At 42.6% G+C, this 15169-nt stretch overlaps 2 protein-coding genes across 3 annotated transcripts in view; one reads left to right on the top strand and one right to left on the bottom strand.

Moving 5' to 3' along the window:
- Positions 1-15169, bottom strand: part of LOC126389801 (NACHT, LRR and PYD domains-containing protein 12-like) — a 140056-nt gene that overhangs the window by 83763 nt on the left and 41124 nt on the right. The window lies entirely within an intron of this gene.
- Positions 301-14980, top strand: pgap4 (post-GPI attachment to proteins GalNAc transferase 4). 2 transcript variants are annotated; one of them, XM_050043801.1, is made up of 2 exons: positions 301-381; positions 2945-14980. In XM_050043801.1, the coding sequence occupies exon 2, from the start codon at positions 3175-3177 to the stop codon at positions 4369-4371; it is 1197 nt and encodes a 398-aa protein (XP_049899758.1). In that variant the 5' UTR covers positions 301-381; positions 2945-3174; the 3' UTR covers positions 4372-14980. The 2 variants fall into 2 exon arrangements, with proteins under 2 accessions (XP_049899758.1, XP_049899759.1); XM_050043802.1 differs by lacking the exon at positions 301-381 and adding an exon at positions 1087-1507.

The following is a 15169-nucleotide window of genomic DNA, read 5'->3' as shown; positions in this document are numbered from 1 at the left end:
CTACTGTACTTTCAATAAAGCAATCGTACTATCAACTTCACAAACACTCTGTCTGAATACATTGCTCTTCTTACTGGGTTCAGTTGACTATTTAATCTGCAGTTTCCTATGACCTGTATCCCAAACACACACCATGTGAAACTGTACGTGGGCAGCTGTGCACTCAGTGGGTATGGACTAGTTTATATTACATGTGAGTAATGTGTTTTCCCTGTCTGATGCGCTGTGCTGCCACCTGCTGGTCTGGAGCAGCAGCGCATGTCACTGCGCCTCTAGTCGCAGTATTACAGTACATGTGATGTGCGCTCTAGTACCGTACCTATACCTAACTACCTATGAGGACATGGCAGCGGAGAGCAGACAGCAGCTCCTCGGCTCCCGGTGAGTTCTATCCTCCGGTTTAAAGACACTCAGCTGTGCTTTATGACGTTTCACCACACTGTCCGTTAGTCTGTCGGTTAGTCTGTCGGTTTGTCTGTCCGTTAGTCTGTCCGTTATTCTGTCCGTTAGCCCGCTGCTAGCAGGGCTGACTCAGTGTGACGGTGATCTTTGATTGGAGCACTGTGGACCAGTCTGGGTTTCCGTTATCCGGTAACTGCCGGTTCGTGACCGGACTAATCAGTTGGAAACATGTTCAAATGTCTCCGGTCTGAATGTTGAGTGGACAGAAACCCTGAGAGACACTGATGTCCTCTGATGTCCACATCAGTCTGACCGCACTGTTTCCTGTTGGAATGTAACGTCACCTGGACAGGCGGAATGCACCGAGGTTACGTCACTTTGTTCTAATATAATATATATATATAATATATAATATACATAACAGATGTCCATGCCTTGATGACGTCATGCTTCATACATTGTGACCATCAGCTGTTTTGGTTTGTTTGTTTGTTTTTTAACCTCAACAAACACAGTAAATGTTTGACTGGAATTTCTCCCATTTTTTTCCGGGTCATTGAGTCTGCAGGACACGTGGGCTGCGGCCGAGTGAGTCCATCATTCGCTATGGGATCACTACATGCTTCTGCAATTTGACCGTTAAACTCAGAGCACAGCTCCAGAACCTCGCCAAAAGGGCAGGGACAATAATGGGCAATAACCTGGATTTTTATTTCATTTTACTTGACATGCTGAGTATTAACAGTTCTGATGTGTAAATATGTATTTATAATAATCCCACATGCTTCTTATCATCACGGCCAGATAGACACGATGAGTGCTCTCTGAACTTACAGTCACATGACAACAAACATGACAAACAATTGCCTCGACCTAACTCTCGTCGTCTGCAGGTCACAGTTCAGGTCATCCACAGGGTAGGAAACATTTAAACGTAGATTAGGACGCAGTTTTTTAAATGCAAAATGTGAAGTGATCGAGTCGACCTGTGTGCAGACACGTTGAGTCCGCACCGGCAGAATTCCACAGACTTTGTCTGAACATGAAAAAAATGTGAGCTGTTTCCTCGATAACCCTCTGTGGTCCTGCATCATGATGCCAGCTGGTAAAACAGTGTTTGTTTTTTTATCTTTATTTTGATTTACTTTATTTTATTTCACCTTCATTTAACCAGGATGTCTCATTGAGAGTGAAAATCTGATTTACAGGAGAAACCCAGCCGATCAGCAGCCAATCAGAACACATTAACATGCAGCAACAACAACATGTCATACAAAAGTCCACAATAAAACAACAACTATTCAAACAAAGTGGCCTCTCAAGAGACACAAGCACACGTCTCTGTCACCACATATTGGTCACAAAATACACAAAATAAACGGAATTTAAAGACATTTTTTAAAAATATATTAAGTTATTTAAGTACACTCCTGGGTATGTTACCTTGAAGGTGAAGTGTGTCAGATTTAGGGAAACTTGGTGGCATCTAGATGGTTTTTATCTGGTCTCTGTCTCTGCTAAACAAACAGGACCAGTGACAGGCCAGCCGTCAGGACATACAGGAGGGGGACACTATAATATAATCCAAAGAATCATATTTCCACGTGTATTTAAGGGAGCGTATCTATGTTTCCCAGGTTCTATGTTCCCGGCTCAACCAAGCTGGGAACATAGAACCTTTTTTGCATGGTTAAGTGGGGAACATAGAACCTGGGAAACATAGAACCTGGGAAACATAGGGATGACCCCGTATTTAATATCTACTGTTACAACCTTGTTTTCTTATTTTGAAAAGCAGAGGAAGTCACATGTGAAACACACGAGGAAATTACTGCAGGGTATTAACTCACCAGATCAAATCAGGAGTGAACAAATATTTTTTCTTCATTTATTCATTCAGTCTTGAGGTGACTTAATTAAATATTGCTCAGATTGTGTGCACAGCTGGAACAGTGTCTGTCCCCTTTCTTAGGTTCCCAGTGGGCCGCTCTAGTGTGGGCTGGTCGTAAGCTTTTTCTTTTCTTTTCTTTTTTTAAATTTATTTTGTTTTTTGGCTGATCGGTCCTCAGAGCAGAGAAATGATGGGCCCACTGGTTTGTCACATCGGAAAGAAGCAAGCACTCTCAAAATAAATCCACTCAACAGGTGCACGGCCAAAAGCAGCAGAAAAAAGAAAAGAAGCCAGCACTCACAAATGTCCTTTTTACCAAAAGGACATTTGTGAGTGCTGGCTTCTTTTCTTTTTTCCCACTGGTTTGTCTCTCATCTGAACACTGGCCAATCACGGCCCACCCCATCCTGCTCGTTCCTATTTCACTCACTACCTACACTTTAATGTTTCTGTTGACTGTCTGTTGTGTTCAAAAAATTTCAGTTCAGCAGATTGTGGGGAAAAAAAGTCTTATGAAAGACGGAGCCGTGCTTCTCCACAGGATCTGATGTGAATCTACAGCCCAGCGCAGTGGTTTTCATGTTTCATACAGACAGATCACAGTCTATAAACAGTAACTGAGTAAAAACGCCCTCTTGTCTCTTTCTACAGACACCAGAGCAGAGACAGATGAGCAGGATCGAGCTGAAACTCTCACGTCTCTGTTTACAAGAAGACAAAGTGCCAACGCCTGACTCATTTTCCACAGAGCTCTCAGTTCACATCATCAGGTTTCACTGCCGTGGTCAGCTGAAACAAACTGCATGCTGGGACACCGTACATGTTGAGCTGACCCTCCTGAGCTTGTCTGTTCATCTAGTCGCTGAGTGGTTCCGGCCGGAATGCCTCGATGGAAAGGGTTCTTCAGTCATTACTTGCGATGGTCCAACACCGTCACTCAAGCCCTCGTCCTGTCCGTCGTCACGTTTTGCATCGTCCTCCCTCTGTGCTGCCATCGGCTGCTGTACTCTTACTTCTTCATCAGGTCCATGTACCTGGACTCCATGAGTGAGGAGGTCCTGCAGGAAAGCCTCACCCGAGGCCAGGATGCGCTGCGCTTCTGGCAGAGCGCTTCCACTGCAGCAGCGGTGTCTTCCAGATTCACTGACATCGCCCAGCATCCTGAGCTGCTGGTTACCGTGGTAACAACCAGGCGGAATGAGGGACGGGACTTCCACTACCTGCTCCAGGTGATGCGGCAGCTGAGCAGGATTCTGGGAAGCTGTGGGGAGCGGCGGTGTGCAGAGGTGTTGGTTTGCGATGTGGAAAGCGGGCCACAGGAAAACCAGGACGCCAGGATGCTGGAGGCCCACTTCAGGGTGATCCGACGTTCCCCTCTGGAGCAGCAGAGGAACAGGGAACGAATCAACACCTTTGAGAGGGAGAAGAGGGATTACGTCTTCTGTCTCCGCAAGGGATGGGAGCTGGTGAAGCCCAAGAACATGGTTGTCCTGGAGGATGATGCTTTGCCGATACAGGACTTTTTCGCAGTCGTGAAGGACCTGCTGTCCCGTCGCTTCGCCTTCCAGACTCTTTACATTAAGCTGTATCACCCTGAAAGGCTGCAGCGCTACTGGAACCCTGAGCCTTACCGCATCTTGGAGTGGGTGGGACTCGGGCTGGTTGGAGCAATGGCCCTCCTCCTCACCCTCCCTTACTGGAACCCCTGCTCTTTCTCCTTCACACTGTCGGCCAGCCATTTCCTCTTCTTCACTCTCTACTTCATGGCTGCCACAGAGCTGCTGGGGCGCCACTACCTCCTGGAGGTGCGAAGACTAACCCCGCAGCTCTACGCCGTCTCCCCAGCCACAGAGTGCTGCACCCCTGCCATGCTCTTCCCCGGCAACGCCTCGCTCAGGGTTGCAGAGTATCTGGACGGCTCATTCTGTGTCAAGGGAAATGCGAAAGACATGGTCATGTATCAGATGGCAAGGACGATCCCAGGAGAAAGGTCTCACAGCGTGGAACCCAACCTCATCACCCACATCGGGGCGTATTCGTCGGTCAGGGCCAACCCACCCAGGCCCAAACTCCTCTGACAGGGAGGACACTCAGTGCGACAAGGCTGGATTTAATCAGGTTTCTCCTCACCCAGTTTCCTGTCTGCCGTGTCACCTGCCGGACTCTTCACACAGTTGAAGACGTCGCTCAGAGAGTACTGGTTTGGTGATTTGCAGGTGATTAGTTGTCAAAGCATCAGGTTGAAAAACAGATAGTTGAAAAGTATTTGTAGATCTGAAGGTTGCAGTTCACAAGTGTTTTAACCATGTTTTTCAGTCGTCTGTCTCCCGGACGTCTGACAGCACAGAAACACTTCTGATTTTATCAATACAGCTGAATAACAGCTCACATTTTACTGCGTGTAACAACGACCTGAAGAGTTTATGCTTCAAGTCTGTCTTCTTTTGTTTCACACACGGAAGTACAGTGATTGTGTGTTGGGCCAAGAGCCAAAATGTGGGTAACCTACACTCAACACAGTATCTGAACACACCATGTGTGACACTGAAGCTGCCGAAGGTTTACTGTACGGTGAGTGTGAAATGCTGTTAAACCACTTTTAGGTAAAATGATAAAAATGTCAATTTTCAACAGGTGTTAGTTTGATGGTGTTGGACGGAAGTTGGACACCAGCGAATTGCACAAACCACTCTGAGCTGTGTGTTCAGTTTGGGATCAAATCATCGCTGCTGGAAAAAAAAAAGTTTTGCTGACTTTATACGTTATTCAGCTGAGGGGTTTATATTTTTCTCTACTGCTGTGGTGAATCTACTGCCCGGGGTCATCAGACTGTTTATTAAAAAAGATAAATCAGATGCTGTCAGTTTCCACAATGATCATCATCTGCAGGCCTTTTGGAACATTCAAATAATTTTCCTTGATATGTTCATGGATAGTGGTGACTTAAAGGATTGTTCACTGCTTGTTCACCCAGACCTTATTAAAAGGAGACTTTGCAGATTTTCAGCCTGGCTTGTGTCGCCACGGTGCAGAGCTCTGATTCTCTGCCTGAGCTCGATTGGGCCCGACCCGACCCGCCATCACATCCTCACTGTGACCTCGTCACATATTGACGTTTTGGTCATGGACTTTCCATGTCCACATACAATGTGCATGGTACCCTGAGTGTGTTGGTTGTTGATGTTCTGGGACACTGTGGCAAGTTCTCTTCTTTCAAGATAAACTTCTGTTTTCACAGGAAATTTAACATTTACCTACAGTCTCTTTCAAAATAAAAGCACTACATCAATACAATACTGCAAATGTAATTATTTTTTTTTCCTTCAACAACTAAAACACAGACTAGGTTAATTGATAACTCTAAATTGTCCATAGGTGTGAATGTGAGTGTGAATGGTTGTCTGTCTCTATGTGTCAGCCCTGTGATAGTCTGGCGACCTGTCCAGGGTGAACCCTGCCTCTCGCCCCAATGTCAGCTGGGATAGGCTCCACCCCCCCGCGACCCTCAAGAGGATGAAGCGGTTAGAAGATGAATGAATGAATGAATGAATGAATGAATGAATGAACTAAAACACGTGGTTGGGTTTAGGAAAAAAGAACAGGGTTTGGCTTTAGAATCTTAGGGGATGCAAACACCGCTCCCTCAGGTGAAGTCAGACCCATCCACCACCCCTACCCCCGCCCCACTCAGACTTTTGCCGCCTTAACTTTTGTCCTTGTCCCCCTGCGTTTCCCCCCAGACACTGCCGGGCGCGGTTGAACCACTATGGCAACAGGCCGCATATCATGCCGACATTAAAGGACGCCTTTTTTCATTGTTTTCTGATGCCACAAGTCACTGGCCAAGTGTCGGATTTTGATGACTTCAGAGTGAGACCGGGCTGGACCTGCAGGGTTCAGGCTGGGCCAGGCTGTAATCTCTCACTATTGCCCCCGGGCCTGAATCAGGTCGGGTTCTAGACAATTAAGCTTTGTTTTCTGTTTGTTTTAAATGAAACCGACAGTTCTCGTGCGTAAATTACAGGAGATTTATTGGACTCAATCAGGAGGGAAGGACAGAGACAGAGGGGACTGAGACTGAGAGGGAAAGTGGTGGAAAAATGAAGTAATATAGTGGAGAACAGGAGGAGAAAGAGCAGGCGATGGAGCGATGGAAACGAGAGGAAGAGGGGCTGCAAGGCGACTTGGTCAGCAGTGTTTTCTTCCGCCTCCCCAACAGCGGGAGAGATGTGCGTAATGAGCCCAGTCTCACTACGAAGTCGTAAAAATCCAGTTCTTGGTCAGTGACCTGCAGCGTCAGAAACCAACAAAAAAAAGGCATCCTTTAACGTTGGCATGATACGCAGCTAGTTGCTGTTAAAGGCAACAAACACTGACTTTCACCCGAGAGAGCGGTGTAAGATTCTAAAGCCAAACCCTGTTCTTCTTTCCAAAACCTAACCCCGTGTTTTTGTTGTTGAAGGAAAAAAACATCAGTTGGCAGTGTTGTACCAACGTAGTGCTTTTATTTTGAAAGAGACTGTATGCAAACTGCGCATTTCCTGTGAAAACAGAAGTGTATTTTGAAAACAGACAATGCATGTAACAGGCTGAAGTTGACACGGCGTCCCAGAACGTCAACAACTAACACACCCAGGGTACCTTGGACGTCATATGTGGATGTGGAAAGTCCATGACCAAACGTGGTCGCGTGCTGTAACACGCAGCAAAGAGCAGTGATCATCATCAGCGTGCAGCATCACTATGAACTGCCGAGGGGGAGTGGCCTCTACTGAACCTGTCGCACATAGTCTGGGCCGTTAGTGGCCGTTTTGGTAAGAAAACGGAACCAGGGCGAGTGAGACAGGATCCGGAATTCGATAGATGTGCCTTTCCGTAAAAATAAAAGCACCAAGCTAATAAAAATGCGGTGAAATTTTTAATTTAAAGAATATAATTTACAAGAAAAGCCCCAAGCCATTAAGTTAATCGATTTTCTTACACCCCTCATCACCCCAAATCGATGGTGCGCCAGAATTTAAAGTTTTACTATGGTGAACACTTTTAGTTTGGTGAATTTGGTGAATACCGCATCCGCTCCCTAGACCGGAACCAGAATCCAGACAAAATTCAGTGTGAATAGACACCAGGCTCTTCGCTTGAAGAGCTTGGTGACGCAAGGCTAGTCGCACATGAGACAACAGACTATTGAAATAAGGGAGAGAAGGAGAAGTGGTGCAAGGAAACACATCAGCCCTCAGCCTGTAACAAATGGTTTAATATTAAAAAAAATCTTTTACAGTAGAAAGCAGCTTTTTGATTGAGCTCAGACCCAAATCTGCTGCCATGGGTCGGGCTGGGGTCAAGCTGGGGTCAAGCTGGGGTCGGGCTCCGACAGAAACTGTGCAGGTTCATTTAGGTCTTGATAATTTTGGGCCGTCAGCTCTACCACTGTGGGAGGAGTGTGTGCATATGAATGGTGTCTGGTTCCCCACCTGTGCCATCAGCAGGACCTCCCTGCTCACACCACAAGCGAAAATCCACCAGATGACGTGCTTCATGTCATTTCACGTCCACGTCTGGAGGATTTTGGTTCTCAGAGAGGCGGAAAACTCGGGTAGCTGGCAGCACACGGGGGCACCTTAACACCATTCATCTGCATACACTCTCCACACCGCGAAGCGAAGACACAGTCCTGGGAAAAAACTGGCAAAGTATTGCTTTAAAAGTAGGGCTGGGGTCTGATCAATCCCAGAAACCACCAGCTTTTGGTCTGATGACGATAAGCCTCTGGGGGCAACAGACTATATTTTGGGGTATCCAGTTTAGTCAGCAGATATCTGAACCAAGACCTCCTCTTTTCTATAGGTAGATATCTACAAATGAATGCAGGTGATTTTTTAAAACATTTCATATAAAGTTAAATTATTGTCACCCCATAGCTGACGGGCTCTGTGACCTCTTCAGCTCTCCACACGGACTGTCTACCTGCACTTAAATATAACTAAAGTTGGATATTGGACAAACATTAACTCAACACCCAGAGGCCTCTTCTAGGTTTCACTTTGACCCAGCGTCAACACTACGAGGGCGGTAAGCTCACCTCCTAGCCCTCTTGTCACTGCTGGGGACAGACCCGGACCCGACAGTCATACTATGAATGGAAAGTGTGTCCAAGCCTTTATGTTGTGGTTGAAAAACAGTGAACACATCTTTTAAGAGACAAATTTGAGGAAGAGGAGCTCAAAGTCTTCACAGTCCTGTCTCTGTGGATCGGACATGACTGATTGATGGGGCCTCTTTTATGTTTGAGGACAAGATGAGATTGTGATTGTTTGATCGTGGCCTTTCTTCTTCAGCACTCATTATCTGAATTTCATTGTATTTACAGAGAATCTGTAAATAGTGAGCGGTCATGTGACGACACCCACCTCTGCGGTACCATAGAGCAATATTAACACTGTCACAGTGCTGCTGTTGGAGACACGACCGCCGCAGCACAACCACACTGACTGTGCCTCAAACTGTATGTGACCTACAGAGCAGTGACGCGACCAAACCACAGTGTCGTGTCGACCTTTACAGCAGCAGTCTGACATTTTAATCAAGCTTTTCATCCTCACATGACACATTTGCTTTCTAAAACTAGAGCGATGGCAGATTTATTTTTTCATATCCATCTATATGTTTTTCAAAGGACTTGTTTTTAAAATCAGAATCTCTTTAAAAGGTCTTTTATATGTACATTTGATTAATGTCTCATTGTTCCAATTTTTAAATAATATCTTCACATTAAACGTTAGAGGGAAAAAAGCTTTGAGGTGGAGTGTTTGGCAAAGAGAACCAAGTTCAGCTGGTGCCTGTAAACCTCCCCTAATCAAAAATCAGGACTGTGCTGCTAACGGTGGCTTAATGCTAGCCTAACATTTGCTTAAGGCTAGTTTAGCATTGGCTTAACATCAGCTTAATTATGGATTGATGTTAGGTTAACATTAGCTTAATGATAGCTAAACGTTGGTTTAATTTTGGCTTAAAGTTAGCTTAAGATTGTCTTAATGCTGGTTTAGGGCATTGCTTTGGCGTTTGAGTGCACTGTTGCCAACTCCTCAGTAAGAAAAGTAGCTATTGGCTGTCCTAAAAGTTGCTAGAAGTTGCTAAATGACGTCTTTGCCTAATTTGCATAATTGTCCATATGTATGTAATTGTAATGGCTGCTGTAGGAGAGAGGAATAACGTCGTGGGAGAGACAAAAACTGAGTAAAAAAACACCCTGAATATGTTTAGAACTACAAATGAACCTTCTTTCAGTGATTTATATCAGACAAAGAAAATTTTACATTTACATCCTGCCCTGACTGTAAACCAGGCTGGGATCAGCTAGCGGTGGTTCCGCACATGCGCGATTCACTTGCAGTCTGGACGTGGAGGGGTTAACGTCTCCTGCTCTGACTGCTGCTGGGAGGGAGGACTGGGCTGTCTGTGAGTGCTTTGGGGCGGGGGAGGGGCCCACGGCAGCATCCACTGCTCGTTGAGAAGAAAAAGAATGATACGTGCTTTCACGTCAGAGTCTCCAAAAGTCTCCAATAACAGCAGAAAAAGTCGCTAGATTTGTCGCTAGTTGCTTTTTTGAAAAAGAGTCGCTAGAGGGGTCTGAAAAGACGCTAAATATAGCGACAAAGTCGCTAAGTTGGCAACACTGCTTGAGTGCGCCTGTCGACGTCTATTGAAAACTATGAATTTCAGGGCACAAAAAGTGCGGCGTGTGTACAGGCTCAAAGATTTACTAAAATGTCAGACTGTCTCACTGAATGTGCCTTTAATGTTTTTGACGTTGAACTTTGAGGTTTCTTGCCGTAACAGAACGTTTCCCAGGAATCAGCTCTGGAGGAAATGACTCTAAAGTTGGTCAGCTGTGATATTTAAATGCATTTAATTTGTACTGACTGAAATATAATATTTAGATGAGTTGAAACTCAAAGAGTTACAGGAAGGAGCTGCCAAGGCCTGTTAGAGTTCAATTCAATTCAATTTTATTTATAAAGCCCATTATCACAAATCACAATTTGCCTCACAGGGCTTTACGGCATACAACATCCCTCTGTCCTTATGACCCTCACAGCTGATCAGGAAAAACTCCCCAAAAGAAAACCTTTAACGAGGAAAAAAAATGGTAGAAAGCTCAGGAAGAGCAACTGAGGAGGGATCCCTCTTCCAGGACGGACAGACATGCAATAGACGTCGTACAGAACAGATCAGCATGATAAATTAACAGTAATCTGTATGACACAATCACTACGAAATGACACCAGAGTCCAAAGTCAGGAGCTCAAACTGTTTCCTGTTTCAGCTCTAAACCGCAACATGGCCGACAGCACAACATGTAGCACATGTAATGACTTTTTTTTTTTTTAAGAGAAGTGACACCTTCAGAGAGTTTAAAAAGCAAACGTTTAAACGACCGATAAATGTTTCTGATAAATATTCTACTTCCTGTTTTATTTAGAAATATCCACAAAATATAAGTTTATTTCACCCACGCATATTTTAGAGGAATAGTTCAACATGTTGGGAAACTTTGGATCAAACAAACCAGATAAATATGTAAGTGAGAGAGCTTTAAAGGAGCAGGCAGGTTGTTTCCTTTGGACAGAGGCAGGCTAGCTGTTTCCACCTGTTTCCAGTCTTTATGCTAAGCTAAGCTAACAGGCTGTAGCTTTGTATTTACTCTTCAGACATGAGTCAGTGTGAACATCTGACTCTCAGAGAGGAAGAGAAGAGGATTCACCTAAATGTGACAGTGGGCCTCGTGCAGAAACATTCTCTTACGTTTTCTCTTATATTTTCCCTCTCACTCTTAGCGTAGGTCACGTTACCCTAAACACTGTATAAGGGCAGGTGTTGTGCCGCGTGCAAAGACTTGACACCAGATGTCCCCAGAAACAGCTGCAAAGTAAAGATGATTTGCAGTGTCAGCACTGGTCTTACAGGAACATTAAAACCCAACATTCATGATGCCAAATGCTGTGTCAGCAGCAGCGGTGGGGGAAGTATTCAGATCCTTTGCTGCAGTTAAAGTACTAATACACCGCACTGTAAAAATACCCTGCTCCTAGTGAGAGTACTGCATCAAAAATGTTACGGAAGTAAAAGTATCCAAGGGCACAATGCAGAATATTTTAAATCAACTTAATAAAATCAAAATTTGGGATGCACCATTTTATCGACCGCACATCGGTATCAGCAGATATTCTCCTTGTTGACTGCCATCGATGTCTCAGCAAGTTAGATGACATTCACCAGTCACAGTGGTCGATGTTTTTCTGTTGTGTTACATCAGTTTTGTGCAGGTTATATCACAGAGCAACCGACAGCGTCCTGTCCCACGAGATGCCATCCGAATGACAGTATGCAGTAAACTCACTGTCGTCACGTCAGAGGAACAACAAATCATTGATGACATCAGCAGGAGGAGAGCTGGTTAGTGTTAGTCGTTAGCGGCCGGTGGCCAGAACTAATCGCTGGTGGAGGTTACACAGATGCAGTGTTCAAACGGTGTTGTGTTTACCGTGTTCACAGGAAGAGACTAAATGAACGCGGTATTTGCGGCTTCGTTAGTGAAAATCATCTGAGAGCTCTGAGTTCCCATGTACCCGATTCTCCGTGTTGTAAACACGAGCCCACGAGTTCTATTTGAAGGTAGCGTGACTTACATTATGATGCTCGCTTCGGTAAAAATGAGGATTGGGCGAAGGTTAATTACAACTAGGGATGTCCCGATCACATTTTTTTTGCATCGGATCCGATACCGAGTCCTTTATTGTGAAACTGAGTCCGATCCGATACTTTGCAAAGCATTAAGAAAGAAAAAAAAATGCATCCAAGTTGTCCCATAAGGTTTGTTTTTTATTTAAATAGTATCCAAAAAGCTTATCGGTGGATCAGCAGCACAAAATGTAAACAAATTCAATATCTTCTTGTCTTCAACAAACAAAATAGGCCTGTATCTTTTATACACTGGAAAGTGGAGGCAACACTGAACAACATAGATGAAAAACCTGGCCATTTTTGTTGTTTTGATTCCTCCGATCTTTCATTACCAATTCCGATTTTGTAAAAATAACGTGATCAGAGCCGATACCCGAACCGATTAGACATCCCTAATTACAGCATTATCATGACGTGTTCAGTGTCATCTTGTAAAATGTAGTTTTTAGTCAGAAACGTGAATAAAACAGACATGTTTTGATTTTTTTTTTACAGTAATATAAAATAGATATAAAAAGGGTTTATATGGTAAAATACTTTTAAAGTAGTTAATTCAAAATGTTTTGCATGTGAAAGAAAGGACTGAATGACTTTTAAACTGTTGTTTTCTATAATAAAGATTTCTTTATTTTACTGATAAAAAGGTGGAAAAAATAACAACAAAAATTACAAACAAAAAAAAAAAACAGTTCAGGCTGGGCCGGGCTGTAATCTCTCATTATTGCCCCAAGTTCTCGTGCGTAAATTACAGGAGTTTTATTGGACTCAATCAGGAGGGAAGGACAGAGACAGAGGGGACTGAGACTGAGAGGGAAAGTGGTGGAACAATGAAGTAATATAGTGGAGAACAGGAGGAGAAAGAGCAGGCGATGGAGGGATGGAAACGAGAGGAAGAGGGGCTGCAAGGCGACAAAAATTACAAAAAAAACCCAACAACAGTACTTTTAGTCGGTCAATTTAAAAAACAAATAAACATTGGTATCGGCGAAAATTTCGTCGTTGCATCACCGAATAAGATAACTTTTTTTTTTTTTTTTAAAGCAGTAGGAGTTCATATTCAAGAGGCTGGAACCATGAAATAGTTTTCCATGAGAAATGACAAACAGTTATCAAAGTATTCACAATTCTTTTTTAAATAATTCAACTAATCAGCTGCACTTGAAGAAATTTATTTGCTTTGTTTGCAAAAAAACTTAATTGTTATTGAAAGTAATTCAATTCATCAAGTGAAATACAAAGTGCAGTGTGTCCCTCTGAAGTGAAGCAGAAGTATAAAGTGACATGAGATCAGAACACTCAAGTAAAGGAAGAGAACCTTAAGTTTGTACTTAAGTACCATACTTGAGTAAATGTACTTAGTTACATTCCAGCACTGGTCATCAGAGGGACGCACAGTAACAGAAATTACAGTGATTGGGATGAATGGACCAAGTGTAGCAGCCTTTCTTCAGCCCTCAAATAATTTATTCATTATAAACATAATCTAAATTTGATTATATGATATTCATGTGTTCCTTTATGTTTTTAAGATTTAAAACTCGTGTTACCTTGAGTTGGACAACAGTTTGCAGACAGTAAAGACGAGACCTTTTTCTCTTATCTTATTAAAAGTGCTCGTAAGATTTTCCAAGAGAAGAGCAAAAATAAGAAGCATTGAATAAGAAATAAATGTTTGTTAAAATATGGATAAATCTTGGATACAAACAAAAATAAGAGAAAATGTGTTGGTGTGGCCGCGTTGTTTCCTGCATGAGGCCCGGTGTTTCATGTAAAGCTTAAAAATCAGACAAAAGTAATAATATTAATGAGGAATGTCTGTTTTATGTATTTGCTGGACAATCACAGATTCGCCTCAAAGAGTTTTACACTCCGTATGTTTTTATTACCTCCAAATCACAGATATTGTTTTGGTTTGAGTGATTATTTCACTGACGTACTGACAGTCTGTCTAAAGTGACACTAATTACTTCACTCAAATATATAAAAGAGTTCATACTGATTATTGCTGAAACAAAAACTTTAACTGTGAACTTTTCTTCATGTTTATTTTGGCAGCTCTACATGATTTATTACAACTGACTTGAATTGTGACTTTGACATTAACATTTAAATTGCACTTCATTAAAGATATACGGTAAATTAGGGGAAATAATTTACATTATTTTGTAGAATAAAAAGTGAAATATAAAGTGACACAATCTGAGTGTTTGAAAAGAAAATTCTTGAGCAAAAATATCAAAACAATCAGTGAACTTAAGTTTATGTTGTGATGAAAATATTCAGATAAACTCTCCAATTAAAACATTTATTTAACTTAACAGAAAGAAGATGTTCTTTTTTTTCCAGAAGTTTAATTTTTACTGCTCATTTATGTTGAAAGTCGAGAACATCGATTTCTAAAATGAAAATTTAATTTAGTGTTTGATTTAAGCTTTGTTTTGGTTTGACGTGTTTTATTTCTGCCTTACATATATGCTGTGTTTTTGTTAATTAATCATAAAATGTTGCTGCGTCTGTCCTTCATTTACTGCAACACAAACATTTCAGTTTAGATGTTTTTCTCTTTTTGTTTCTGCATTTTTCAACCAATCATTTTGTTTGCATGTTAATAACAAGATGAAGATTCATTTTATTTAGTTTTTATCTGACATCTTTAGACATCAAGTTGTTGCCTAAAATAAGCTCAGAGTGCTCCAACTGACCAAAGAGTCATTTAAGACTTCAGATGAAAATTTACTGGTCAAACTGAACTGACATTTCAGAATAAAAGCACTGCAATTATTTGACTCAAATACGATGTGAAAATGTCGGACGGACGATGCAAATGAAATGTTTTCCTGTTAGAACATTCTGACTGTAATTTAAATGTTTGTGTTTACACTGAGACTCTTTCACTGTTTTCTACCTTTAAAAAAAATCAATAAATCTCTGCTGTTGACGTCACTTTGTTGATTTTTTTTTTTTAAACAAAGATGGTGGATTGTGAGAGGTTTAGATTCTGCGCATCTGCAGAGCAGTTTACAAATTAACAAGTCACCGAGTCGGACTGGTTTTTCAGAGCAGATCTCAAAGTATGAGAGGAATGATGAGACTGACTCTGTTCACACCGAGACAAAACTGGTGCTTATCAGT

The sequence above is a fragment of the Epinephelus moara genome, chromosome 5, assembly GCF_006386435.1.
Source record: "Epinephelus moara isolate mb chromosome 5, YSFRI_EMoa_1.0, whole genome shotgun sequence".
Taxonomy (NCBI): Eukaryota; Metazoa; Chordata; class Actinopteri; order Perciformes; family Serranidae; genus Epinephelus; species Epinephelus moara.
This window is presented reverse-complemented; position numbering and strand designations above follow the sequence as displayed.